The sequence below is a fragment of the Miniopterus schreibersii genome (assembly GCF_964146895.1).
Source record: "Miniopterus schreibersii genome assembly, chromosome: 8".
NCBI lineage: Eukaryota > Metazoa > Chordata > Mammalia > Chiroptera > Miniopteridae > Miniopterus > Miniopterus schreibersii.
In genome coordinates, this window is record NC_138109.1 from 27,511,952 (window position 1) to 27,539,859 (window position 27,908).

General features: G+C 49.3%; 4 protein-coding genes across 14 annotated transcripts in view; 2 read left to right on the plus strand and 2 right to left on the minus strand.

The window, feature by feature from the left end:
* Positions 1-11,404: 11,404 nt before the first annotated feature.
* On the plus strand, positions 11,405-13,137 carry HPDL (4-hydroxyphenylpyruvate dioxygenase like). The gene has a single exon (XM_081145578.1). It carries the CDS (start codon positions 11,631-11,633, stop codon positions 12,744-12,746), a length of 1,116 nt encoding a protein of 371 aa, XP_081001704.1. The 5' UTR covers positions 11,405-11,630; the 3' UTR covers positions 12,747-13,137.
* Positions 13,138-13,511: 374 nt separating this feature from the next.
* MUTYH (mutY DNA glycosylase) lies at positions 13,512-21,439 on the minus strand. Of its 9 annotated transcripts, none has more exons than XM_081145583.1 (16): positions 21,351-21,439; positions 17,554-17,674; positions 16,889-17,034; positions 16,765-16,804; positions 16,570-16,643; positions 16,390-16,431; positions 16,235-16,306; positions 16,044-16,157; positions 15,866-15,963; positions 15,639-15,783; positions 15,499-15,562; positions 15,135-15,326; positions 14,895-15,031; positions 14,660-14,812; positions 14,424-14,465; positions 13,515-13,711 (listed from the first exon to the last, which is right to left on the minus strand). In XM_081145583.1, exons 2-16 carry the CDS (start codon positions 17,666-17,668, stop codon positions 13,580-13,582), a joined length of 1,566 nt encoding a protein of 521 aa, XP_081001709.1. In that variant the 5' UTR covers positions 17,669-17,674; positions 21,351-21,439; the 3' UTR covers positions 13,515-13,579. The 9 variants fall into 9 exon arrangements, with proteins under 9 accessions (XP_081001715.1, XP_081001714.1, XP_081001716.1 ...); XM_081145586.1 differs by having other exon boundaries at positions 16,889-17,002; positions 21,351-21,390; XM_081145582.1 differs by lacking the exon at positions 21,351-21,439 and adding an exon at positions 19,120-19,173.
* Positions 21,440-21,588: 149 nt separating this feature from the next.
* Positions 21,589-25,399, plus strand: TOE1 (target of EGR1, exonuclease). Of its 2 annotated transcripts, XM_081145591.1 has the most exons (8): positions 21,589-21,681; positions 22,429-22,571; positions 22,659-22,699; positions 22,853-22,949; positions 23,065-23,223; positions 23,525-23,784; positions 24,231-24,390; positions 24,472-25,399. In XM_081145591.1, the coding sequence occupies exons 1-8, from the start codon at positions 21,630-21,632 to the stop codon at positions 25,090-25,092; spliced, it is 1,533 nt and encodes a 510-aa protein (XP_081001717.1). In that variant the 5' UTR covers positions 21,589-21,629; the 3' UTR covers positions 25,093-25,399. The 2 variants fall into 2 exon arrangements, with proteins under 2 accessions (XP_081001717.1, XP_081001718.1); XM_081145592.1 differs by lacking the exons at positions 21,589-21,681; positions 22,429-22,571 and having other exon boundaries at positions 22,810-22,949.
* The window catches only part of TESK2 (testis associated actin remodelling kinase 2), a gene marked incomplete at its 5' end in the record, with an annotated part of 77,148 nt that continues 74,537 nt past the window's right edge, over positions 25,298-27,908 (minus strand). Inside the window, 2 exons of one of the 2 annotated variants that reach the window (XM_081145580.1) lie at positions 25,298-26,959; positions 27,226-27,319. In XM_081145580.1, the coding sequence (XP_081001706.1) occupies positions 26,238-26,959; positions 27,226-27,319 (816 nt within the window). In that variant the 3' untranslated portion in view covers positions 25,298-26,237. The remainder of the gene's footprint in view (positions 26,960-27,225; positions 27,320-27,908) is intronic. The other variant, XM_081145581.1, reaches the window with a different exon arrangement.

Here is a 27,908-nt window from a genome sequence, read left to right on the forward strand (position 1 = left end):
CTTTTTCTGAGCAGCAATGCTTTAGGCACAGGATTAATACTGTCTAATTGTTATCATCGTAGCTGGCTAAAGGAAATTAATGCCTATTTTGTAATATTTATGAGAAATAATTTAGCTTTAAATTTTTCATCCAGTGATGCTCACATTACCTATATAGTCATTTTACACCGTTATCAGCCATGTATTCTTTCTGTACTTAAGTAGATTGGGTAAAACCATTCTGACAAAGACCAAATTTCCCCTAGAATGTTTTGGCTGACAGTTTGAAGAGTCATGACAAAAGCAATTCAGCTGTAAATGTTCCTGCTCTGAACATTCATCCAACAAGTACTTATTAAGTGTATCTTGTATTCCAAACGCTGGGCCTTTAGGATGAATCAGGCTCAGCCTGTCTTCCTGGAGCTCACCTCCCCAGTGGCATGGCAGGCATCTCCACTAATAATCACGGTGAGAGGTAATGACTGCTCTAAGTGCCATGGGAGCACAATGGAAATACAGTTGGGTCACAAACATTTTCTCAGCAACTTCAGTCTGACTGGCAGCCACTATGCCAAGTGGAGGGAGCTACAAAGGTGAGTCACATGCAGTTTCTACCCTCATGAGCTCACAATCTATTGGGGAAGAGTGTAATGTTTAGGAGAGGTCAGCAGGATACAGCACCAAGAAGTCCAGTAAGATAAGAAATAAAATGTCCGCAAGGAAACGACCAGGGCAACACTAGGTTCTTATTACGCCATGCTTCTAAGTCATGTGGCAGTGAAGCATGGCTACATTGGAGAGCTGGAAATTACTGATGATCACAGAGCTGGGAAGTTGTTGTGAACCTCATGGTGTGGGGTGATCAGCCCTGGATTTCATGTGTAACTTGAAGATCTAGAAAAATGGCAGAATAATCTGCTCCTGTCCCATCAGTTTGGTTTCATTATACTGACTACTTCAGCTAGCATCATGGACCGCAAAGAAGCAAGACAAAAACACAAAGGAGAGGGAAATCTTGTGATTCTTTTTCAAGAGATGTAATGCATACATGCAAATAAAATGCCTCCATGGGAACAAAAAAAGCAGGTTCTGATTCAGTAGTTGTAAGCGGAGGCCTGACAAGCTCCCAGGTGATGCTAACTGCTAACTGTGGACCTCATTCTGAGTATCAGGGGTGTAATACAGGGGCCAACAAACTTTTTTTTTTAAAGGGCCAGAGAGTAAATATTGTAGGCTTTATGAACTCTGTGATCTCTGCTACAACTGCTCAGCTCTGCCGGTATAGAACAAGAGCGGTCACAGACAACACAAGCAAACGGGTGTGGCTGTGTGCCGATAAAACTGTATTTACCAAAACTGGGGACAGGCTAGATTGGGCCTGTAGGCGTAGTCTGCCTACACCTGGGATAATATATTTTAAATCAGTATATAATTTTTGTAATGGACATCAATGAGCTTGTGTCCTGAGCTTCCAAAAATTCTTTCAGATATGATGACTTCCCCTTCCTACAGGTCCACCTCCCACTACCCACAATGGTTCCAAAAGCAGAGCACCCACAGCCAGTTTCCCACATGAGACTCTGACTCCAGACTCCAGCTGATTGGTTCAGGACGGTGGTACAACTCCAAAGGGCATCATTCACATTCTGATGACGTTACAGCGGGTTGTACTCAGGGATACCCTTTGCATGAAAAACAAAGGGAATGGCATCCTTTGAGCTGTACAACTTTGACTGAAATGGGCTACTCATGCTCTCTCCTTAAGATTCTAGAATTGAGTCTAGGAAATTCCTGATTCAGTCTGTCTGTCTCCTCTTAAACTGAAGATATATAAGTGGAGATGATGCCCCCTCTTTTTATTCACTCTGTCAATTGGGATGCAGAGAAAATTAGTGAGAAAGAATGAAGCAAGTATTCAGAGAGAAACAATGGTGAGAAGCAGTGGGAGGGCTTCCTGGGTTCTGTATAGCAAGCACTACCATCCTTGGCTCCAGGCCATTCCTGAGGTCCAGATGCATCCTTACCCTTGGTTTCTATGAAAGGATCTGCATTTTTATATAAATTCATTTTTCTTTTGATTAAATCTCGTAGAATTCTGTTGCATGCAAACCACAGTCCTAATAGCATCAGCAAATAACAGAAGAGTACTTCAATAGAATTCAAATTTGGTAGATTTTTTTTTTTTTTTAAATCAATATACCACCCAGCCGGGCGTGGCTCAGTGGTTGAGCATGGACCTAGGATCCAGGCGATCGGGGTTTGATTCCTGGTCAGGGCACATGCCCGGGTTGAGGGCTGGCAGCCGATCAATGACTCTCTCATCATTGATGTTTCTATCTCTTTCTCCCTCTCCTTTCCTCTCTCTGAAATCAATAAAGATATATTAAAAAAAAAAAAATCAATATACAGATTGTTGCAGGAGCACATATTTTTGTTTGAAATGGACCTTGCAGACAATAGAGTATGTCATATTTCACAAATATTAAAGTACATCTGTATTCTAATGATCTACATGGTCATAAATCATTTTGTCACTTGTATAGTAATTTCTAGCCCCTTGCTTTGGTTAGGGTCAGTGGCAAAAAAAACCCAAACCTACTCCTTTGGACAGAAAGGGATTTATTGCAAGGTATTAGATGGCTTACAATATTGTTAGATGGGCTGAAGAAAGAGAATTTAGGCTGATCTTCTAGGAACAACTCTCCAATCCACACTGCAGAGCTGGGCTGTGAAGGAGGCTACTGCTCCTGCCCAGAACAGGGGACTACCTGCTGCATCAGGGGTAACTGCTAGTAGCCACTAGCTCTGGGATCATGCCATCTCTTCCACATCAGGAAGATACCTGCCAAACTAGGGAGGCATTACCTCTGCTTCCAGGTCCAGACCAAACTGCTTCCCTCTAAATCATCACCAAGGCCTGCAAGATAGATGCCTCAAACTCTCCCTCTCTTTATTCTCTTAACTCACTTCATTTTCAGGTCACAGGTGAATGCATTTTTTCGAAGGAACCTCTAAGTTTCATGTGGAACCCTAGCAACAAAGGAGTCTGGAAAATGTAGTTTTAAACTTTATAGTTCTCTGCCTCAGTTTCCTCTCTGTAAAGTACCATGTACATAGTAAGTATCAAATAAATGAAGCTATTATTGTTTTATTATCGTCCATATTGTTATCATATCTACGTGGTGGGAAGCCACGGGAAGGGAATCAACAGGCCAGTGTTCTGGTCAGACTTGTGCCTTGGTTAGGTGGTTTGCGCAGGCTGGAGTCTGTCCCTGCTCTGAGTTTCCTCTCCGCTAGGTCACCGTAACCAATACCCCTCCAGACCCCAGCAGCATCTCTATAAAATCTGTTGGTTTTAGCTACACTCCTGTACTTTGGAATCAAAATGAATTACTGTCCCTCCTCTCACCCCTGTCCACTTGCATTGTTGCCACTCAAAGAAATTAACCAGGTTTATTGTGACCTCTCTTTTGTGCTCCCCGCCTGCAGATCTGTACCTGTCTGCTACTCTCCTCGTTCAAGTCAGAGCCGCTCAGCCTCCCTTGGTGCTCCTGTGGGGGCAGGGACAGGGACAGGCAGCTGGGTGGCCACATCTTTTGTTGTTTACAGAGACTGATGCACTGGGCTGGATCAGACAAAGGCAGGACACTCTGCTGTAGTGAGTACAAGGCCCTTTGTTGCCATGGCTGTGGAAAAAATAGGAACAAAAAGGATAAACGTTGCATTCAAATATGCTAATAATTAACACTTAGCACCATGGATATAAAAAGCACTTAATACTAAATTACTATGATCATAATAGCTATTCTCTATTCAGCCTTACTCCATATGGCATCATGGCTCAGTAGTTAAGTACGTGTGAGCTGGAGCCTGCCTGCCTGAGTCCAAATCCTGGCTCTGCTATTTACCAGATCTGTGACTTTGAGCAAGTTACTCAAGTTACTCAAACTCCTCCTGTCTCAGTTTTGCATCTAAAGCACAGACAATAAAAGTACACAATTCAAAGATGATATGAGTTCATACTATGCTTATAAGGCATTTAAACATGGCCTGCCACATAATAAACACTCAATAAATATCCTATTTTTATATACCAGTTTAGGGCTTTATGCATGTTGATCAGCAAATTTTGACCTCAAAACAAACCTGTGACATAAACATTATTATTATTATCCTTATTTATTAGTTGAGGAAATCAAGACTCAGAGAGGCTAAGTAACTTTCCCAAGGTCACCCAGCAAGGAAGTAGCAGAACCCAATTCTGTCTGACTTTAAAGTCATGTGTTTTTCACTGCATCAGCTCACTGTCTTCCATGAGCTCCTGGCAAGAGGTCCCACATCGGTTGTGATAGTACATTGTTGATGACTGTTTCACAAATTCCTCCTCCCTTTAGTCACAATTGGAACACACTAGGTATTTTCAGAATGAAGGACAGGAGAGTCCTATATATAAGGCAGCTCAATCAGTGGTTTCTGTCCTCTCCAGCCCGGCTTTATGCCAAGCCCCCCAACTTGCCCTAGATTGTACAAAGCCCAGTTCCCAAGATGGAAGGCCAGCTAGGGTAGAGCAGAAACATGGCCCAGCTCCAGTGAGGACCCACTCAAGTCCTACCTGCCTGATGACTTGGCTGGCAGAGTGGAGCCATAGGGCAGAACCTGGTCACAGGGCACCAGGACTCACTAGGTTTAGGGGCTGGATAGGTCTAGAGCTAAGATGGCCCAGGACAGATCTTGTACCTTAAAGTCTTTGGATATCACCAAGGAAATAAAATAAAACTACGTGGTCCAAAGCACCTTCCTGTCAGAGAACTTGAAATTCTTTTCTTTCTTTTTTTAAATATATTTTTATTGATTTCAGAGACAGGAAAGGAGAGGAAGAGATAGAAACATGAATATCATTGATCAGCTGCCTCCTGCACGCCCCCTGGTGGGGATCATGCCCACAACCCGGGCATGTGCCCTGACTGGGAATCTAACTGAGATCGCCTGGATCATACATAGATCCATGCTCAACCGCTGAGCCACACCGGTTGGGTGAGAACTTGAAATTCTTGAGGGATATCTGCATTTTGTTTTTTAATGTAAAGGATCCCAGAGTCTGTGTTATTGTACCTTTTGTGTAGCAAACATCACATTGTCAGACCAGTGAGTGCTCACCAGGGCTTCCGACCGCTGCCCAGCCCATCAGGCCTCTGTCGATACCTCTACACACCCAAAGTCAGTCTTCTGTTCATACTTCTATACAACCAAATTTTTAAAATTTAATTGTGTTAATCCTCACCAGAGGATATTTCTTCCATTGATTTTTAGAGAGAGTAGAAGAGAAGGAGGGAGGGAGAGAGAGAAAAGCACCGATATGAGAGAGACACATAGATTGGTTGCCTCCTTCAATCACCTGCAACCCAGGTACATGCCCTTGACTGGGAATTGACCCTGCAACCCTTTAGTGCACAGGCTGATGCTCTAACCACTGCACAATATAGGCCAGGGCTATACAACCAACTCGTGGTTATTGTTCAAAAGTCGTTCAGTTCCTAAACAACCACCAGGGCAAAAATAAAACTCAGCCTTATAATATCTCTGTGAAAGAGAGGCAGCTGGCTATATCATTAATTGCAACCATTCACTGAGACCAAACTTTGGGCAAGGCATTGTGCTTAGCATGACCCTGGTCACAGCCCCTATCCATCCCTTGCTCCTCACTTGTCCCTCTAGTTTATGGCTATCTCCTGATGGCTCTTCCCCTGGACCTTTCCCATGTTCAGATGTCCATTTCCAATCAGATAAATGCTGTCTGGGATCATCCTGGACTCTGGGAAACACAGCCCTGGCTCCTCAATGAGGACACAGCCTGATGTCACAACGAGAGCCTAAGAAGGGGCCTCCTGGAGGCCCCCAGGCTATGTTCACACCTAGTTCAGGGTAGCAGAACCCTCTCATGTGTGGACAGGCAAGTTGTCAATGCTATTGGACCCCGCCCCCAGAACCTGATCACAGGCCTTCTTCCTCAGTCTCTTCTACCCACACCTTCTTCTTGCCTCTTACCTCGCCAGGACTCCCAAATGAAGACCGGAGCAGGAGGGAAATGGTCAGGCTGCAGATTCAGTGAAAATAAAAGGAACTCTGTAGTTGGACAGACGTGGATTTGAATTTCACCATGTTACTTAACAGCTGTGTGACTTGAGCTGGTCTCTTAACCTCTCTGAGTCTCATTTTTCTCATCTCTGAAAGGGGAATAATCTGTACTGTTAGGGTTTCTGTGAGGATTAGAAACAATATAAAAAGGTGTGTTACACCCAGTAGTACTCAATAAATGATAGCTGTTGTCAGATATAGGTAGGTTTCTTTATATTTATTTAAAGTATACATACTTTCTCTCCCTAAATTCTTACAACCATCAGGCTACTGGGTGAGCCCATCAGTGATGTTGCTATGAAGGGCTTGATGTATTGAAACTAGACCTTGATGTATTGGGCCTAGACCTTAGTCTGATGCAGACATGGAAGTTTTGGCCACTTTACCCATGGTTGGGTGACCAACCCTCCCAATTAGCCTGACATTGTTCCAGTTTTAGGATTGAGAGTTTCACATTCTGGGAACATGAAAGTTTGGTCTTGGGAAAATTGGGATCATTGACCACCCTATCAAGGCAGCTGACCCAGAGCAGATGGAGAAGCAGCTGGATTTCCATAACACTTCCCAACTTGCTGGATGGGTAGGCCAAGCAGGGCACCCACTCCGCCCCACCTACTATCTTGCCAGACAAGGCCTGGTTAAGCTGAAGCCAAGGGTGACACCTACAGGTAATATGAAAAACTGCAGTCTGGTAATTACCCACCTGGCTCTGGAGGCCTGAGTTGGTTCCTTAATAAACATTTATTGAGCTCTCAGCATGTGCCGATCCTTGTATTTAGCACTGGTAATAAGTCTTGGGGTGGAAGTGGGGGAATCTTGGAAGGCATCCTCAAGCAAGTTAAAGTTATGCTGAGACCTAGCCATTAAGAAGGTGTTAGCCAGGTCAAGACAGGAGGGAACAGCAAAGACAAAAGCTCTGCGTGGGAAGGAGCATAAAACTGTCAAGAAACTAATTATTGTATGGAGGAGTTGGATAGTGGTAACCAAAAAAAAAAAAAAAAAAAAAAAAAGAAGCTGGAAATGTTGACAGGGCCTAATCAGCCACAGGGACATTTCTGTCTTACCCCAAGTGCAATCAGGACTTAGTGAAGGGTTTTAAGCAGGACAGTAACATAATCAGATCTGCATTCCTCAAAGCTAACTGTAGCTGCAGGGTGGAAACTGGTTTAGAGAGCAGTAAGCCCGAAGCCAAGGAGGCAATTAGAAGGTCACTGTAGTGTCTAGGTGGTGCAGAGACAGTAGGGACTTGGACTAGGGGGATGAAGAAAGATGTGATGGTTTGAGAGAGATGGGAATGGGCAGGGACATGGTGATTGACTGGAGGTAAGGGTTGAGGGATAGCGAGGTTCAAAAATGACTAGCAAGGAGTATAGGGGAGATAAATGATGATGGAAGGAGACTTGACTTGGGGTGGTGAACACAATACAGTGCACAAAAGTTGTGTTGTGGAATTGTGCACCTGAAACCTGTATAATTTTGTTAACCAGTGTCACCCCAATAAGTTCAATGAAAAAGAAAAAAAATGACTCAGTTTTCTAGTTAGGACCACTGGAGAGCAGTGGGACAGCTGTTGAGATAGGAACACTAGAAGGAGGACAGTGTTGTGCATGTTGAATTTGAGGTTCCTATGGGGCATCTAAGTCAAGATGGCAAGTAAACAGTTGAATAAATATTAGGACGGGGGACATAAATATGGCAACCAAAGTCCAGAGCAGCACCAACATTTGAAAGTGGGAAAAGAGCCCAGCCAGCATGGCTCAGCAGTTGAACACTGATCTATGACCCAGGAGATAGAGGTTCGATTCCCGGTCAGGGCACATGCCTGGGTTGTGGGTTTGATCCCCAACAAGGGGCGTGCTGGAGGCAGCCGATCAATAACTCTCTCAGCATTGATGTCTCTCTCTCTCTCTCCCTTCCTCTCTCTAAAATCAATAAAAATATATAAAAAATAAATAAAGCTGGAAAACATACTTTATCTAAATAAATAAATAAATAAATAAATAAATAAATAAATAAATGTGGGAAAAGAGAGAGAACGTCGCCAGAGGAACTATGGTGTTATGAAAGCCAAGGCAAGAGTGTTTCAGGAAGGAGGGAGTGGTGGACTGTATAAAACATTTCTGAGCGGTAAAGAGATAAGATCTGAAAATTGCCTGTTGTACAACGTGCAGATCATTAGTGACCTGCAATCTTTTGAAGGTGGAGTTATCAGGCAGTGGATCTGAAAACGGAGAAGGCTGCTTAGTGACTAACGTATATACAGCCTGGATCCACGGCCAAAGGTATGATTCATGTGCTGGGCGGGGCAGAGCAGAGCGGTGCAAGATTTCATCATGCTACTCAGAAAGGCATTAAATTTAAATCTTATGAATTGCTTATTTCTGGAATTTTCTATTTAATATTTTCAAACTTCAGTGGACAGCAGATAAATGGAAACAGTAAGACATAACACCACAGATAAGGGGATGCGGGGGGGGGGTACTGCAAATACCAAGGACTGGTTCCCATTCCCCTTCTACAGCTAGGAAGGGCCCCCAGAGCACCAGTAGAAGGTCGTGCCCTAGGGCTATGAAAATACACCTCTTCCCCAAGAAGCCCCCAACTTAAGGAAGGATTTAATTACTGACAATTGCCAATCACGTACACTTGCTCTTATCCACGAGCCTTTGATAGGTTGTGCCCTCTCTTTGGAATACTTCACTCTCTTCCTCCAACATATAAAAGTGCCCCTCACCTTATCAATTCTTATTCAACCTTCTGGTCTCAATTTAAAAGTCCTTACTGCCAGGCCGGGCGTAGTTCAGCAGTTGAGCATCGGCCTAGGACCCAACCGATCAAGGTTCAATCCCGGTCAGGGCACATGCCCAGGTTGTGGGCTTGATCCCCAGTCCAGGGCCATGCAGGAGCCAGCCGATCAATGACTCTCTCATCCTTGATGTTTCTATCTCTCTCTTCCTCTCTCTGAAATCAATAAAGAATATTTTAAAATAAAATAAAGTCCTTACCTGCCCTGGCTGGTGGTGGCTCAGTTGGTTGAGAGTCGTGCCCCTGCACTGAAAGGTCACCTGTGCGATTACTGGTCAGGGCACTTGCCCAGGTTGTCGCTAGATCCCCATTGGGGTTCCTGTGGGAGGCAGCCAATTGATGTTTCTCTCTCTCCCTTCCTCTCTCTAAAATCAATTTTTAAATATATATATTAAAAATCCCTTCCCCAGGGAATCCTCCAGCCAATGTTAGAAGCAACAGCCTCTTGCTCCAAATCTTGCTTGGGACAAGGGGGTAAAATTGTTACCAGGGAGATGGTGAGGAGGCCTCTGTTTTTGTCTTCTTGAGGGAGCAATTTCAATCAAGAGACAAAGTATAGAAAAGAAAGCAAGAATTTATTGGCTGCAGCAAAAATATACTTAGGACAATGAAAAAAGGAAGAGCATAGAAGAAGCAACAGGAGAGCTTAGGCTGGGCTGCTTTGGCTCACTGGGAAGTCATTGGAAAGGGGGAGAAGGGGGCCTTGGAGACAGGTTCAGGGGGTAAGACCAGGATGGGCTGCTGCTGCCCATTGCTCCCCTGGTTGCAAGACTCCTGAGGTCCTCTCAGAGGGGAGAAGGAGATGGCTCTGGCATGCTCCCCTGGAGGAGGGGGGCACGGAGCTCAAGCTGGGTCCTTTGTCCTGAGTGTATTTATCTCTTTCTTGCAGGCGGGAAATCTTAGGGGAGGTCTCAATAGAATAGCCATCAGCTTTCCCGGTGTGCTCTTTCAGTGTCGTGGTCTCCAATGATTGGTCAGTGCCAAGGCAGGGAGTCTTTAGTCGATGTAGCTGGTCCTGAGGCAGCCACAGTGTCACTTGTCTGGTTTTGCTGCTTTTCTGGGCTTGGAGCTACAATACAACTGAGGTCTAGATGTTATCTTTAGGGAAGAAAGCTCAGGGGGTCTAAACCGCATGACCAGTGATATGCTAGGGGAGGATAGGTTACCCTGGGGACAAAGTTCTTGTTTTCCCAGTTTCGCCCCTTGCTAAGCATCTGGGGCTTCCTGCCCTGGTGAATTTATATACTCTAGTTTCTGTACCAGGGTTTCTGTACCTGGCCCATCTAACACAAACCATTTACTCTCAAGTGTCCTTGGTTTAGGGAAGATTTACTATGTGGCTACAAACTGCTGTTTAACTATGCTGTTTCCTTATTCCACTTGCCCTGGAATTTTCCTAGCTTTTATTGTGCTATAACGAAATGATGTTGAGAAAAGTGGGGATGAAGAGACAGGTGGAGCTGAGAGATTGCCCAAGAGAAAGGAGTCATGTGTAGAAGCCATATAGATGGCCTGGTCTTTCTATAATATCAATTTCTCTGGATCATTTGGGGAGGGAATAAAAATCTGTAACCTAAAACATTAAAAAAGCTTTTTCTTTTTCTTTTAAATATATCTTTATTGATTTCAGAGAGAGGAAGGGAGAGGGAGAGAGATAGAAACATCAATGATGGGAGAGTCGTTGAAGGGCTGCCTCCTGCAAGCCCCAGACTAGGGACCAAGTCCACAACTCAGGCATGTGCCCTGACACGGAATCCAACCGCGATCTCCTGGATCCTAGGCTGACGCTCAACTGCTGAGTCACACCGGGCCAGGCAAAAAAACCCCACAACTTTTTATTGATTGGTTTGAGAGAGAGAGAGAGAGAGAGAGAGAGAGATTGATTTGTTGTTCCACTTACTTATGAATTCATTGGTTGCTCCTTGTATGTGCCCAGACCAGGGGAATCAAACCTGCACCTTTGGTGTGTGGGGATGATGCCCTAACCAACTGAGCTACCCAGCCAGGGCTTAATTTAAATCTTTTTAAAATTAAATGTTTTAAGTTAAATATCTTAAACTATTCTTAAAGTCTTAAAGGAATATTAGGACTTAATAACAAAATTCTCCAGAATTTTTAAGCTAAAACATGAAATTTCTATTAAAAACTTTTCTTTTTCCTTGCTTGTGGGGTAGAATTTGGGCTCCTTCCCCAACTGGGCCTGATTCCCTTTGCTCTGAGGTTGAGGGATGAGAGCCCAATGCCTGGCAACTAGTGATGGCAGCTATTGTGATTTCGGGAGGCCTGGAAGGGACGCTAAGTGCCCAAAGTTGACTCAGCCAGAGGCCGTGGGCAGGAGCAACCCGGCGCCGCGCCGACCCTGGGCGACGGCCTCTGGGCGCGAGCGGGCGGATCGGCGGTCTCGGCATCGCTGGCTCCGCCCCCTCGCTCGGGCTCCGCCCAGCGCTGGCTCCGCGTGATTTTCACCGCTTCGGCTCGCGGAGCGGCCCCAGAGGCATCTCCCGGGTGGTGTGGCGCGGTAGGGAGAACCGCAAGCGCCCAAAGGGGTCGGTTTGTCACTTCTCCCCGAAACGTGCTGGGAACGCGCTCTGCGGGAAAAACTGGACTCCACCGGCTTCCGACAAGCTTGGGACGGAGCGTCCTGGAATCCCGTTCGGGACAAGTGAGCGGGCCCAGGGGAAGGACAGTCCGGGGTCACCAACCGTGCCGCCATGGCTGCGCCCGTCCGCCGTCTGTGCCATATCGCCTTCCACGTGCCTGCGGGGCAGCCCCTTGCCCAGGACCTGCAGCGCCTCTTCGGCTTCCAGCCCTTGGCGGAGCGGGAGGCAGACGGCTGGCGGCAGCTGGCCCTGCGCAGCGGCGACGCGGTCTTTTTGGTGAATGAGGGTGCGGGGACCCGGGAGCCGCTCTATGGCCTGGACCCGCGTCACGCGGTGCCCAGCGCCACCAACCTGTGCTTTGATGTGGCGGACGCGGGCGTAGCCGCCCGCGTGCTGGAGGCGCAGGGCTGCTGCGTGCTGGTGCCCCCTGTAAGCGTGCAGGATGCACAGGGTGCTGCCACCTACACCGTGGTCAGCTCGCCCGCGGGCAACCTCAGCCTGACGCTGCTGGAGCGCGCCAAGTACTGCGGACCCTTCCTGCCCGGTTTCCGGCCCCTGTCCTCCAAAACCGGCCCGGGCTGGATCAGCCACGTGGACCATCTCACCCTGGCCTGCACCCGGGGCAGCTCCCCCACACTGATGCGCTGGTTCCACGATTGTCTAGGCTTTTACCACTTGCCACTGAGCCCAGGTGAGGATCCAGAGCTGGGTCTCGAAGTGACAGCAGGGTCTGGGCAAGGGGGGCTGAGGCTCACTGGCCTGCAGACCCGGCCATGCAGTGCTGTCCCCACCCTCGTGTTGGCCGAGTCCCTGCCTGGGGCCGCCAGTGGACAGGACCAGGTGGAGCAGTTCCTGGCCAAGCACAGAGGCCCAGGCCTGCAGCATGTGGGGCTGTACACACCAAACATCATGGAAGCCACTGAAGGGGTGACTCTGGCTGGGGGTCAGCTCCTGACTCCTCCTAAGGCCTACTACCAGCAGCCAGGCAAGGAAAGTCAGGTCCTAGCTTCAGGGCATGAGCCCAACAGGCTGGCCCTACAGGGAATCCTGCTAGACGGCGATAAAGACAAGCTTTTGCTTCAGGTCTTCACAAAGTCCCTCTTTGCAGAGGACACCTTCTTCCTGGAGCTGATTCAGAGGCAGGGGGCCACAGGCTTTGGCCAGGGCAACATCCGGGCCCTGTGGCAGTCCGTGGAGGAGCAAGCTGCCAGGGGTCAGGAAGCCTAAGGATAGCCAGAGCTGGCAGCCTCCTGTCCTGGAGGTCTGGGGAGTCTAGCACGAGGCCTGGTGGAACCAGAGTGAAAGGCTTTGTCCCTAGGGGCCAGGTGTGGCCTCCATTTCATCAGTACCTGCCAGAAGCTGAATCTCTCACTGGGATCCAAAGAGGTCAGTGTTTGTTTTGAACTATGAAATGTTTCTTACATAATGTATATGGAAGATATAAAGCAGTGTGACTACTTTAGGAAACAGACCATAAGGAATACTTTTGAAGACTTTTATGTCTTTCTCTGACCACATTTCCCTTCACCTACTCCCAATTTTAGGATTAACCCCTTCGTTTCCTGTATTGTTTCACTACATCTAATATATCCCTAAATAAATGATTTATTTGAGGTAGGAATTCAAAAGAGAACAAATCTTCCCCTGTGCTTCTCTTCTCCCCTGGGAGCAGCCATAGCAGGGGGGAGGGGCTAGGTCAGGGCTAAGCCAAACCACCTGCTCTAGAGCCATACCACTGCTCCAGAACTGACCAGAGACCTGGAATGAAGGTGTGGGAGGACAGCCACTGGCAGGGACTTCCTGCAGCTGCCTTCTACACCTCTTTTGGGGGTCAAGGGATGGCAGATTACACTGGACAAAACACCCCCCTCTATCTGCCCAGGGCTGGCTGGGAGCTCAGCCAAAAGTCAGGACCAAGCAGGACTTTACCGCTTTCTGGGACCCTCAGAGGTGAGGAGGAAGGGGGCCAGGGAGAGGATGGGAAGTCTCCAAAACAACTATAAAAATAAGCACTTTATTAAACAACATCATTCTCAAGGGGAGGGGGCCTTCCAGAGGTGTCACTGGGCCATACTGTTGAGTCTAGGTGCATCAGTGGGGATGTGAGGCCGAAAGAAACTATCCAGGACTCGCTGGCCTTTGCTGGGCTTTTTCTGGCTGGATGGAGTAGACACCTGGGATCTTTTGGAACTCTGTTCAGAAGCCAAAGAAGGCAATGAGGGGACAGCAAAGAATGTTCTCCTTTCACTCCCTACCCCCACTCCACTGATCTAGCTCAGACTCTAGCCTGAATATAGTAAGGCTTCCAACCTGTATCTCTAGGAGTCAAACATAATCTTCCTCAAATATAAATTTGGCTCCTCTCTCCACCTAAATGCTTCCGTGGCCTGGCGTTCACAGCCCTGCCAATTGCTCCAGCTAGACCAAATGCTCAGGGTTCCTCTCACTGCAGACTGCATTGTTCCCGCCATTGCTTACACTACTCCTGGGACTGAAAGAACATCCTTACTGCTGATTCCCTTCCCAAACCTGGAGAAAATGATTCATTTCTAGGACCCAGATTACCAGCTGCTTCTTTCAAGCAGCCTTTCCCTGATCCTTTCCTCCCAGACAAAACTGAGAGCTCTCCACCTCATAGCCCACACAATCTAGTACATTTCACACACCTGACACTACTGTCTCCATCATTTGCTCTTGTCCCCTCTCCACCTGGACCCCAGACTATAGGGTCTCTAGGTCAAGAACTATTCTTCTCCCCCTAGTGAAACTTGGAGTGGACAATGTTCACCCAAACCTGTGTCACTGTCCACGCTGAAAAAAAACCTGTGTCACTGAATCCACGCTGAAAACCTGTGGATTCAGTCCTAGGGAGAGACATGGCTGGGTGAGGGCCAGGGGACTCACCTTGCAGGTCCCTGGCTGTTGGCCCTCGTACACGCGGAACACCTAGCCAAGAGAGGGGGACAGTGCAGGGCTGGCATCTTCCCCCAAAGAGTCAGAACCCTGTGTTCTGTCCTCAACTTCTGTGTTCTGTCCTCAACTTCATGCCCCAGTACTTTTGTTTAATATATGCTTTTTTTGTTTGTTTACATAGTAATGGGTTCATGCAGAACATGTAGGAAACACAACAAATATAGTGCCTTTTTCATGGCGGTGGAGACAGCTGCGGTGTGAAACTCTTCCCGGGTCAGCCAGCGAGCGCCAGGTGGTGTGATTGTCACTGGGGCCTGCCCTTCAAGGGCCAGACCATATACTTGATAGGTCAGCTTGATGTGAGAGAAGGTGTGGACCACCTGGAGGAAGACCAAGGGGCTTAAACAGGCCTTTGGATGTGGCTGAAAAGCCATCATTCCTGGCCCCTCACTGTTCATTTACCTGCCCAAGGTGCTGCAGGCAGGTGGCTGGGAGAGGCCCGGCCCAACTCTGCAGTTCCTGCAGCAGGGCCTTGTGCTCATGCTGCCCTGAGGGATCCACAGTCACAGACGGAAACTCCCACAGTCCTGCCAGCAGACCTGAGACAGAGGTCAGCAGGTGTGAGTTAGGCCTTCACTGTTGACACCTCCATCTCTTCCCTTTTGTTCATGCCATTGCCCTCCACTCCCAGGAACCAGGTACCTGAGCTGGGCCTCTGCACCAGCAGAATTCGGGCACCCCCAAGGGCCTTGGGCTGTTCCAAGACACAGGTGGCAGAGTACTCCTCCCTGGGGGGCCTACGGCTGGCCTTTCTGGGAAAGTTGGTCACTCCCAGGGTCTGGTCCCAGGGCTCTGTAGGAGGTGCGCACAGCTGGCACTGTCCAGTGTTGGCAGCTGGGAATAGAGACCCCCAAGCCCCACTCAGGCCAGGTGGGCGTAGGTGCCAAGCCCAGCTTGGCCCAGCTCTGTAGAATTTTACTCAGGTTGTAGGATGAACTGGAATGAGGCTTCCAGAGGCAGCCCCTTGACAGTGCAGGGGAGGGCTGGGGCTAGGACCGGTACTCACCACACTCCTCCACATCAGGACTGCCTGGCAGGCTCTGTGAAGCTACAAGCTGCTCCCGCTCCACCTTAGAAGCATAGAGAAGGATGTCATGGGGCAGGGGTCACTCCCTAGGACCCAACTGCCCCTTCCCGGTAGCTCACCCTCTGGTGTGCCCGGCACAGGCTCTGCACAGGGCACTGGCTGCAGAGCGGGTGCTGTGGGGTGCACACTGTGGCCCCCAGCTCCATGGCTGCTTGGTTGAAGTCTCCTGGCCGGGCTGGGTCTACCAGCTGCTGGGCTAGGCTCCTACCAGAAGGGAACATTTATGTGAGCCAAAGACCCCTTGGAGGCACCCTTCCCAATATCCCACATTACCCCAATATCCTACCAGAGCTGCTGGGAGACAAAGGTGCTGCTGGGATCAGCACCAATGCCTCGGACACGGCATAGCACCCGCATTACATTCCCATCCACCACACCGGTTACCTGGCACAGAGGAGTACAGGAGTCAGCCTGGTCTGGGAGGAAAGTGGGCATTCACAAAATGGGGTGGGCTTTGGGCTCACCTGGCCAAAGGCAATGGAAGCAATGGCTCCAGCTGTGTACCGCCCCACACCAGGAAGGAGCCGCTGCAAGGTCTCTGCTGTGCGTGGCACATGGCCCCCGAGCTCCTCTACCACCTGATTGGGGTAGGAAAGGTTCAAGGTTAGGAGATATCCGAAGCCCTGGGGATCGCACCCTCCCTGCCACCCCTTACCTTCCGGGCTCCCTCCTGCAGCCGCCGGCCTCTAGAGTAGTATCCTAGGCCAGCCCAGAGCTGGTTCACTTCCTGTGGGTGGGGTCAGAAGTCAGAGAAATCAGCAGTCAGTCCTCTGTTGTCCCCATTTTCCCCTCCCCTAGGGTGGGTCTTACCTCCAGGGAAGCACTGGCCAGATCTTGCAGTGTTGGCCACTTCTATACCCAGAAGGTAGGCAAAAATAGATGAGGTCAAGGGTGAGGGAAATAGAAGAAGCCTTCTTTACACCACCCCAAAGGACAGGCTCTCATCTGGGGTCTAACCCATTGACCCTCCCCTTCCTTCCCTGGAGTCACCTGCATCCATCTGGTATAATAGTCGATCACCGTGGCAACCTGGGTCTGCTGCAGCATGACCTCTGAGACCCACACTGGGGGAAAGGGGTTGGCATGAGGGCACTGCTGACCTGCCCTGCTCCTAGCCCATAGTCCCTGATCCCAGACCTGAGGGCATCCAGGCAAAGCAGTTCTGCTCTCAGGAGATGTGCTCACCAGCATATGCCCGCCTGTCCAGGTCCACCTCATCCTCTGCCTGCCAATGCAATCCCAGGTGGGGAGTTAGTGTGCAGGGGGCTAGGAACTAGCCTCCCCCCATCCCGGTCCCTTGCCTGCCTACCCGCCTTCTCCAGGGTAGGTCTCGCTTCTCTCCATCGTACCAGCTCAGCAGGCTCTCCCGGAAGGCTGTGACCTCAGCTGTATCTCTGAATAGATGGTACCGGGAGACAGAGGCCTGCAATACCACCTCCTGCTGCCTGGCCTGGCCTGCTGGGGCCTCAGGAAACTCAGAGTTGTCCCTGCACAGGCTGTGCACCAGGAACCTGGGACACTGCAGCCTGGTCGCAGTCTGCTCCCACTTAGGGCTTCCACCACCCCTAACCCCTTGCTTAAGCCTTGGACCTGGAGTCAGATCAGACTTCTCTAGCTGTGTGAAGCCTTAGCCAAGTTTCTAGCCTTAATTTTCCCAGCGTGGTACTGCCGGCTCCTTTGTCTCCAGGTCATAATAAAAATCCAACAGTTTTAGCCAAGCATAACATATACCGGTACAGGGCTTTCCCATTTACAAACTACTTTCAGGCTGATAAACTCATTTTACCCCATGAAAGCCACATGAGGAAGAAAATGCACAGACTACTGCTCCGTGTCACAGGTAAGAAAGCAGCCATTCAGAGCAATTATCCCAAAGTCCTTAATTAGTCCCTTAATGCCTCAATATATATCATGCTCCCTCCCTAGCCAATGAAACCATCCCCTGAGTTTTTTAACTAGGTCCGAGCTCCTCACCATCAGGGACAGAAGGCTTGGCCTGCCTGCTGTTGAGGGCAAGTTTCTTCCTTCCTTCCTGGCTAGATGCCCGTTTCCTGCGACGACTTCCCACAGCTGCTTGTGGCTTCTTCATGATGGTCTAGAATACAAAGGCCCAAAGTAGTCAGTCAAAATTAGGCTGAGCCTGACCAGGCATGGCTCAGTGGTTGAGCATTGACCTAGGATCCAGGAGATCGAGGCTCGATTCCTGGTCAGGGCACATGCCCAGGTTGTGGGATCGATCCCCTTTCAGGGCATGCAAGAGGCAGCCGATCAATGATGGCTCTCTCATCATTGATGTTTCTATCTCTCTTCCTTCCTCTGAAATCAATAAAGATATATTTAAAAAAAAAAATTAGACTGAATCTTGGAGCCCTGCAAGGGGTGGAGCCATCTCCCTACACCATTCACATGGAGTCTCTAGCTTTTCTCAAGAACTCTCCAGATGCTCATGGGCTTGCTCTTGACTGGCTGTGGCACTGAGGTATGACCAATTGGGCTGAGCTTCTCCAAATGGCCTCAGATGGACCAGCATTAGTACAGTCCTGGAGATAACACAAAATAAGAGGCGAGGGCTGGGCTGGGTCAGGAGCGAAGCCTCCTGTGTAGGAGCACCTGTGCATTCCTAATACTTATTGTGACTATGTGTGTGGACAGGGTTGTGTCTAGGAGCATGGGGGTGGGAAGTTTATCTGCTTAGAGATGTAGCATGTTTACAATGAAATGGTCTTTAACAGTCATCTAGTCCAAACCTTCATTGTATAGAAAGGAGAAACCAAGGATCAGAGAGGGGAAAAGACTTGCCTGAGAGCAGATGTCAAGCTGGGGGGAGAGAGACGAGCTATTTTTATTCCTAGTCTTTTCCTGATCTAGAAAATCATAGCTAGCTGGCCATTAGCAATGAGAAAAGGCATTTGGTTGATCTTCACTGCTCCCTTACTGTACTTGTAGCTGCCTTTTTTCTAATTGCTAAATGTAGCTAACAGTGAGTGCTTACTATACACCAGACGCTAAGTGCTTTACCAGATGTCTCAATCGTCTGATGTCTCCATGAGGCATGTCCTAGTATTACCTCCATTTTAGTTGAGGAAACTGAGGCTTGTAGAGATTAAGCAACTTGTTCATTCAGACCCAAAGGTTTGCATCCAGAACCTACACTCTTGCACTCTGCTATACTGTAGTCCCTGCTGAACCTCTGGTTCAAACTCTCTCCTCAAACTTTTTATTTTTATTTATTTTAATTTTTTTATTGATTTCTGAGAGGAAGGGAGAGGGAGAGATAGAAGCATCAATGATGAGAGAGTCACTGATCTTGCACGCCCCCTCCCACCACCACCCCCCACCCCACTGGGGATCAAGCCTACAACCCGGGCATGTGCCCTGACTGGGAATTGAAGCATGATCTCCTCGATCATAGGTCACCAATGCTCAACCGCTGAGCCATGCTGACTGGGCTCTCCTCAAACTTTTGACTTTGTCATCTCATTTTCATCAAAAGAGCTTGCTTCCTTCTTGAGGGAAAAAAAAATGAATGTACAAACTTACCTCCATCTGCACTCTCCTTCTGTGAAAGAATGGTCCCTCTTCCCAAATTGTCTGAGCTCAGGGTCCTGCTCCTCCAATCCCCTCCACAGGACCCACTCTCCTCCCCTTCATAGTCAAACTTCCTTCACCAAACTCACTCACTTCCATTATTCATTCTACAATCCATTCTTCACAGAGTAAAGCAATCTTTTAAGACATGATCTTGTCACTTTCTTATTTAAAACCTTCAATAGCTTCCCATTAATTCACTGAACAAGTATTTATGGAGTGCCTACTATGTGTCAAGCAGTTTTAGATATTTCACTAAATAAAACACCAAAGGTTCCTGCCCTCACAGGGTTTATATTCTAATGGGGGCAGACAATAAGTAATATACATAAGTAATTTATATAGGATATTAGGTGATAAATACTAGCATAAAGAGAAAAAGCAGAGCAGGTGAAGGGGTAAGAAATGGGCAGGGGGTGGAATGTTGCAATTTTAAAGAACGTGGTCATGGCGGGGCTTTATTAAAGTGATATTTGACCAATGACTTAAAGCAGCTGGAGAAGTTAGCCATGTGGATACCTGTGGGAAAGGCATACTAAGAAGGAGCTAGTGCACCCTAGCTGGTTTGGCTCAGTGGTTAAAGCCTTCGCCCTCAGACTGAAGGGTCCCAGGTTCAATTCTGGCCAAGGGCAGGTACCTCCGTTGCAGACTCGATCCCCCGCCCTGGTCGAGGCCTCGAGAGGGAGCTAGTGCAAAGGCCCATAAGGAGGGACTGGTGTGTTTGTAGAATAAGGCAGCCAGTGTGGTTAGAATAGAATGAGGAGGGGGTAAGGAATAGGAAACAAGGTCAGAGAGCTAAAAAAAAGGGGGGGGGCACAGGATTACAAAGTACCTACTAGGCCAATGGACTTTGGCTGTCACACCCACTGCTCTTAGAAGCCAATCCTCTTAATATAAGCCTTATAGGCTCCAGGGCCCCATATGCCTCATCCTCTAGACCACTATGCTCCAGCCATATCTGCCTGAAATAAATGCTTCAATCCACCAAGTGTCTGCCCACCTTGAGGCCTCACCCAATCCATTTCCTCTGCTCTTCTCCTATGCTTTACCCAACATCTACTCATTCTTCTGGTCTCGACTTAAATGTCCAAATCAGGTCCCCTCAGTCTTATCCTCTTGTGTATTTCTCCATTGTTGCTCTTACACCAATTTCAATTTCACATTTATTTAGAATTCTTTGATCAGTGTCCGTTTCCCCAACTTGACTGTAAAACTCCGTGAGAGCAAGTACTGGGTCTCTTATGTTGAGCTGAGCACAGTGCCAGGTAAATTGTATACAATAAATATTTGTAAATTAATTAATGGGACCAGAGGGTTTTCCTTTATTTTATTTAACTTATTTTTGTTAATCCTCACCCGGGGTTATTTTTTCCATTGCTTTTTTAGAGAGTGTGGAAATGAGGAAGGTGGGGGTGGGGGCGGGGGTGGGAGGGGAGAGAGAGACATCGATGTGAGACACACCGATAGGTTGCCTCCAGCCCACAAGGGGATGGAACCTGCAACCCTTCATGTGCGCAGCTAGGTTCTAACCGCTGAGCAATACGGGCCAGTGCCTTTTTTTAAGAATAGGAGAAAGCCAAACAATTCTGAATAATGATGAAAAGGACTCAATAGAGAGAAGGTTGAAAATGAACTAGAAACAGTGAGTAACCCAGGAGAAAGGGTTGCGAGTCCTTGGTGGACGCCGAGGATGGGAACTGGAGCTCTTAGGAAAGGGCTGGTCTCTCTGGTAGGGACATCTCCCTCACCAAGCAGGAGTCACGTCCAGTTACCCTCTAGATCACCTGTATCTCCAAGTTGCTTACAATTTGTCCCTTCCTCATCATCTCTACTGCTCGAGCCTTAATTCAAGTCCTTATTATCACCTGCCTGGATTATTTCAAAAGCTTCCCTGCTAGTGGGTCGCTCCAACCCCTCTGCAGCCTCGCTCGTGTCCCCCTCCCCGCCTCTTCCACTTCCTGGAACGCAGTGAGCTCCATCCTTCCAGGGAACTTGCCCTTTCCCAGAATATCCATCTTTCCCCCATATTCCCCGGTCTTTGCCTAATTCCTACGGTTGCTTTAAGCTTAGCTCCGGCAGCGCCACTTCCTCTGGGGACACCCACCCCTACCCCGGAGCTGCGTCCCTGAAGACAGCGTAAAGCCCAAGGCCAAGTTCCCACCGGGTTATACCCGAAGAATTACCTCCTACGCTGTGCCCGGAGTCGCGCTACCCAACGGTCCCAGGGGCGTGGCTCCGGCCAATCCGGAAGGCGAGCAAGACGGCGATAACCAATAGGCTCCCAGAGCGCTCCGAGTCCCCTGGTCCGCGCCAGACCCGGGAGGTCTGAACGGAACTCCGACCCGTCAGCGACTTCCGGAGGCTAGGGCCTGCCCCTACCAGACATCGCGTCTGTCGCGCCAGGAGACAAAGCGGAAGTCCTTCCTACCCACAGGCTACTCCAGCGAGGGACGTGAGGTGTCATGGCTGCCGACAGTGACGATGGCGCAGCCTCAGCTCCAGCGGTCTCTGACGGTGAGTGGCTTTTTAGGGGCCGCCTGAAAAGCCTGTACACCCCGGGGGAAGGGAAGGCCTCAGGTTCATAGTTCTAGGAACCGACCTCGAGTTTCAGAGGACTAGCTTCTTCCTTCTGAACCAGCCACGAGGAGACTACAAGTCCCAGTGTGCACCGCGGCTGGGGCTGCAAAATCTTGGAGTTAGGTGCGTAGCGAGGGTTGGTGGGGGCATGTCGGGAGCTGTAGTCTGGAACTCGATGCTTTTAAGTGGGGCAGGTTGGGAGTTGTGGTCCAAAGGAAGTGGGATGTATTGGGAGCCCAGCTGTGGGTTATTACTTATCTCTCGGGCATTATTAGTCTCTGGGGCATACAGGCTACTGCCACTTGTGGCTGCTAGGGCACCCTGAGAACCACAGTAGTGTGGAGCCTGATGGAATATTAAAGGAGCTGAACACCTCAGCGGTAACAAATAGTTACTGCAGAACATGGGAAAAAGGAATCTTACAGATCATCTAGATAGTGATGCTGAGAGAGAAGTGATTTTCCTAGTCTCACATAAGCCACTGGAAGACCCAGGCTTTCCCCAAATTCAGGATACCTTTCACTCCAAGGCCTGTGTGTAGAGCATGCTGATAAAATGGCTTGAGGGGAAAGCTGCCAGTTTCTTGCCAGAATGAAAAATGCCCCCAAGCCATGGCCTGGCTTGGTATCTGCCCGCCCCTTGCCTGAGCATTAACTTCCATCATCCTGTCCTCCTTATCCCCAGCCGGTATCAGCAAAAGCACAAAACCTGGGGAGGAGCTGGTAGTCCAGGTTCCAGTGGTGGATGTGCAAAGTGACAACTTTAAGGAGATGTGGCCATCCCTTCTGCTGGCCATAAAGACAGCTAGCTTCGTGGCTGTGGACACGGTGAGGGTTGGGGAATGGGAAGGGCAGGTGGTTGTGAAAGGGCTGATGTTGGGCCTCTAACTCAGCGCTCCCTTTACCCACCCATAGGAACTGAGTGGGCTTGGGGACAGGAAGAGTTTGCTGAACCAGTAAGTATAAGCTGTGATCTCTTTAGTTCCAGCCTTGATCGAGGGGGAGGGGGGAGCAGACCTTAACCCTGGAGTGGAGGTCATGGTCCTGGGTGGTTTGGGTCCTCCAGTGAGGCTAACTCAGCCACAGCCACCCCCAAACCCAAACCCAAGGTGCGTCGAAGAACGTTATAAGGCCGTGTGTCATGCTGCCAGGACCCGTTCTATTCTCTCCCTGGGCCTCGCCTGCTTCAAGCAGCAGCCAGACAAGGTATGGGCTGGTTTCAACCCCTCCCAGGTTTGTGGCTGAGGGGAGGAGGGGGGTTGAGATTCTGGGGAACATCACCTGTGAGGTTTTGATATAGCAGACCCTCTTTCTCTCCCAGGGTGAACACTCATACCTGACCCAGGTGTTCAATCTGACCCTGCTGTGCATGGAAGAGTATGTCATAGAACCAAAGTCTGTGCAGTTCCTGGTACAGCATGGCTTCGACTTCAACAGGCAGTATGCCCAGGGTATCCTGTACCACAAGGGCAACGACAAGGTAGGGGTGTGTGTGGGAGGCAACCAATCTATGTGTCTCTCTCCAACCTTGAGACTGACTTTTCTGTGACTTCATTTTCTTCCTACACTAGACTGGATGTGTGGGGAGGATCTGCTTCTTAGGGAGAATGGGGAATCACTAGTGACAGGGCTGGGGAAACAAGACTAATACATGGGTGAATAGCATTGGGTTAGGCAGGGAGGGAGGGCTTTCTAGGTTGAGGAACTTGGGATAAATACAATGTAAAAGAGGCTCCCTAGGGGACTCTGTTCTTCCCGATAACCCCTTTCTTTCCATCCAGGGTGATGAGAGCCAGAGCCAGTCAGTGAGGACACTGTTCCTGGAGCTAATCCGGGCCCGCCGGCCCCTGATACTGCACAATGGTCTTATAGACTTAGTGTTTCTGTACCAGAATTTCTATGCACACCTGCCTGAGAGCTTGGGAACCTTCACTGCTGACCTATGTGAAATGTTCCCAGCTGGGATTTATGACACCAAATATGCTGCTGAGTTTCATGCCCGCTTTGTGGCCTCCTACCTAGAATATGCCTTCCGGAAATGGTGAGGGACTGGTTGAGGGAAAGGGGTGGGGCCTGGTATAAACCTGACTGTTTCATTCATTTAAGATATTTATTGCCCTAGCCAGTTTTGCTCAGTGGTTAGAGCCTCCACCTACAGACTGGAGGGTCCCAGGTTCGATTCCAGCCAAGGGCACATACCTCAGTTGCAGGCTCAATCCCACACCCCGGTAGGGGTGTGTGTGGGAGGCAACCAGTCTATGTGTCTCTCTCACATCAATGTTCCACTCACTGTCTCCCCCTTCCACTGTCTCTGAAAAGCAATGGAAAAAATTTCCTCAGGATTTTAAAAAAAAGATTTTTATTGAGCACCAGCCATGTGCCAGGCACGGTTTTAGGTGCTGAGGATTCAGTAACAAAACAGACAAAAAACCCTGTTCTAATGGAGCTCTTATGGTAGTGGACCAATATCCTCTTATGCTGTTACAGTGAGCGGGAAAATGCGAAGCAGCGGGCAGCTGGCAGCCCACACCTTATCCTGGAGTTCTGCAACTATCCTTCTAGCATGAAAGCCCATGTAGACTACCGCTGCTGTATGCCCCCTGCAACCCACCATCCTCATTCCACCAGTGTCTGTGATAACTTCTCGGTGAGAGCACCCACCCATTTCCTGGGGGAGGGGAGATTCTGATACCTGGAACCCCTCTCTAAGCTTCTTTCCTACCTCTAGGCCTATGGCTGGTGCCCCCTGGGATCACAGTGTCCTCGGTCCCATGATATTGACCTTATCATTGACACTGATGAAGCTGCCACGAAGGACAAGCGGCGACGGCGACGGCGTAAGGAAAAACGACGGAGGGCTTTGTTGGGCCTGCCTGGGAAACAGACCTCTGGGGAAGCTGAGGATGGTCCTCCCACTAAGCAGGTCTGTGGGGATGGCCTCAAGGCTGAGGAAACTGAGCAGGAAGTGACCGAGGATGAGACTAGCAACCAGCCTGGCTCTGAGCAAGGGCACAAAAATGACTCGGAGATGGGACTTAAAGCAACAAGGCCTGAAACAGCTGATGTGGCTGCCTTAGAAGCACCAGGGAGTCAAGCCAGTCCTAAGCCAGTGCCTGGGGATGGATTGCATCGGGCTGGTTTTGACGCCTTTATGACAGGTTTCGTAATGGCCTATGTGGGAGTGAGCCAAGAACCCCAGCCCTGTAGCTCTGGACCCTGGCTACCTGAATGCCACAATAAGGTATATCTGAGTGGCAAAGCTGTTCCCCTCACAGTGGCCAAGAGCCAGTTCTCCCGTTCCTCCAAAGCCCACAACCAGAAGATGAAGCTGGCTTGGGGCAGCAGCTGATCTAACTTGTACCTGGCACCCAGAGCCTAAGAAGAGGAGCTGAGGGTGGAATAGAGGGGTCTGGGTCCCTCTAGCCTGTGAATGTCCTACTCCGAACTACTACAGAGTTGGGGAGAAGAGCTTCTGACAGAGATACTGCTGTATTGCTCCTGGACTTTCTTTACCCCAGAGGCTGGGAAACAATGATAGAAGATGGCTGACCAGCACCTGTAATAACCAACTTTATTTTTAAGTCTGAGAGTGTTTTGGGGAAGTTTTACCCAAAAAATCACTAGAAACAAGTTATGAAAATGTTTGACCAGCTTTATCTTTGGTTATTTCTTATTGCGACACTATAAAGACAGACTGTTCCCATAGCTCCAGCCATAGCAGGAAGGGAAGAAAATCAGTCCATGTATAAACCGTTTAACCAATTGGGTGTATCACATGTTGACAAATACATAGAGCAGGCCCTAGGGCCTACGAAACCAGCCCCACTCCCAACCACAAGGTTGAAAGTCTTATGGGGCAGAACATTAAGACTGCTTCATAAATATGAAAATAGGTTAATCAACTGGAAAAGATCTCTGAATAGGTTAGCTAAGAGCCATGACCACCACGCTGCCTTGCCCTCCCCTTGCATAGAAATGTAGTGATGTGGTCTGACTGTGCAGTAAGTGCAAACAGCAATTATTCAAGTGTCTTAGACATACTGGCAAGAAGCACCCCAGTCTTCAGGTCTGAGAAATTGTCATGCCCTTTACGGTCAGCTCCAGGTTCCATCCAGTAGCTTATATGCCCCATGAAAGGGCAAGAGACAGACCTGGGTGGAAGAAGAACCTGGGATAATAGCTGCGTGCCAGCTCAAACTAGAACTAGGAGTCCTCTGGTCCTGTCTGCAGAAGTGCACTGGGGGGTCAGGTGGGAGCCAGAGCTCCTTGCAGGATTTCAGAGGCTTGGTACCAACTGTTGGCCCTAACAAGGAAGGCCTCTCACTGCTGCCTTCCCTCTCACAGCCACTGGGCACTGGGAGTCCCAAAGTTGAGTCAGGCTTGGCCTAGCCTGCCTGCTCTGTAGGCCCCAGGGGAGAGTCAAAGCTGTGCACCAAGGGGGCCCTGTGGCTTCAGCTGAAGGTCCATCCTCGGTGAGGCAGGGATTAACCCCTCTCACCCATCCTGCTCTCCCTGGGTTTTCAGGCCTACGCCTGAGACAGACAAGGAGACTGGAGCCAAGCCTCTTGGCCTTTCTTCTTCTACCTCCATCTCCTCAGAGGAACCTGCAAGGCATGAACTGGCCCCCTGAGGCCTGGGCCCGAAACCGTTTTCTTCCTGGGGACTGGAGCAGTCCATGGCTTCATGGGCTGGAGCGGCTGGTGGGGCAGATGCTCGGAATGGTGGGATCTCTCTTACTTTGTACTTGAGACTACTGAGACGTGGTGGGGGCCCATCAGAGAGTGATTCTTCTCGGCCTACAAATGGACAGGCCTCTTGATGAAAGAACTCTGGTGAACCAGGCAAAGAACGCCACCGGCGAGCAGGTGGGGCCAGGGGTTCCTGCCAATCAGCCACAGGCAAAGTTCCAGGCCCTGGTGCATCCAGGTCAAATACCAGGGAGATAACAGACTTGCTGGGCAGGTCAAAGAACTTGACCTTGCCACCCTTGAGGTCCTGGCGAGCACTGAAAGGATTGATTTTGGGGGTGCTAGCAGCACCACCTCGTGGCCGGTAGTAGGGGTCCAAGACATTCACTGTACGTGGAGGCTTACGGGAGAAGATGTCTGACTGGCTTCGAGACAGCCAGATAGTACGTCTTGGGCGTGGGGACTTGGGAGGGATCTTCTCATCCAGTGAGCTCAGTCGCTTCACCCCAGATCCTTTCTCCAGGAGTCCTGAAGAACAGTACATCAAGTCAGGGTTACTTCACCAGTCAACAAATAGAAGCACTACACAAAGTGTTTTTACTTAGGAGGGCAAAGTAGGTACCGTTTTTGACCAGTGAGAAAACAGAAGGAAGACAGTATACCAAGTCACAACTCTTGGAGTACAGTACTTTTTCCATTGTCCCCTGTCCCTGCCCCTGCCCCTTTGGGACATAGCATCCTGCCCTCACAGTCCTAGAGGGAAAGACCCCACAACCCTCATCTCTTACCCTTACCTGTGGGCTGCAGCTCTTCTTCCTGTAGGTGGCTCAGAATTTCCTCCAGGGTCTTTCCAATCTCCACAAAGGATGGGCGCAGTTTGGGGTCCATCTGTAGTCATCCACAACAGCCATTAGCCCTGCCTTCCTACCTTCCACCCCAAGGACAGCATTTTAGTCTGTTTCTAGCATCTTTTATGACTCAGGTGTACAGCTAAGAGATCTTTTCTGAAGGCCACAGACCACAAGGATGATTCCCAGAGCTAAGGTCAGGGAAGATGCTATTGTTTAATACCCTCCCCTATCTCAGCGTCCTTTCTGTGTCTTATCCCCTTGTTTGGCACAGAACCCTCCAAAAAGTTATGTTCACATTGGTTTGTTCTGTTCTTATCAAGTCCTGCTGCTAATGTTTCTTGAAGCTACCTAGACAAAGTCCAGCTACTCCTTGGTAATAACTGGTAGGTCCAGCCACAGAGCTATGTAAAATGAAAGCTAACAAGAGCCTTTCCCATCAGCCTTAGGACCAGCTGGATCTACAGTCTAACTAAAACCTGACCAGACCTCCACTAACATCCAAGGCAAGGGGTGGTGGGTCTACCCTGCAGGCTAAGGATCAGATATTACAAAGCAATTTTCCTTTCCTTGGTCCAGGGCTCTTGAAAGTCTGGCAGGTCTCCAGAGGAGGATACATGGAACTAATT

What these genes read in the sequence shown, in the direction of transcription:
- HPDL (XM_081145578.1), top strand. Translation starts at nt 11,631, where the DNA reads ATGGCTGCGCCCGTCCGCCGTCTGTGCCATATCGCCTTCCACGTGCCT.
- MUTYH (XM_081145582.1), bottom strand. An exon ending in ACCTACCCTGGAGAAGGCGG is followed by an intron (nt 16,805 to 16,888) that starts GTAGGCAGGCAA and finishes TTGCATTGGCAG; the next exon opens with GCAGAGGATGAGGTGGACCT. An exon ending in TTTGTCTCCCAGCAGCTCTG is followed by an intron (nt 15,784 to 15,865) that starts GTAGGATATTGG and finishes CCCTTCTGGTAG; the next exon opens with GAGCCTAGCCCAGCAGCTGG.
- TOE1 (XM_081145591.1), top strand. Translation starts at nt 21,630, where the DNA reads ATGGCTGCCGACAGTGACGATGGCGCAGCCTCAGCTCCAGCGGTCTCT. An exon ending in AGCTCCAGCGGTCTCTGACG is followed by an intron (nt 21,682 to 22,428) that starts GTGAGTGGCTTT and finishes CCTTATCCCCAG; the next exon opens with CCGGTATCAGCAAAAGCACA. An exon ending in GAATATGCCTTCCGGAAATG is followed by an intron (nt 23,785 to 24,230) that starts GTGAGGGACTGG and finishes ATGCTGTTACAG; the next exon opens with TGAGCGGGAAAATGCGAAGC.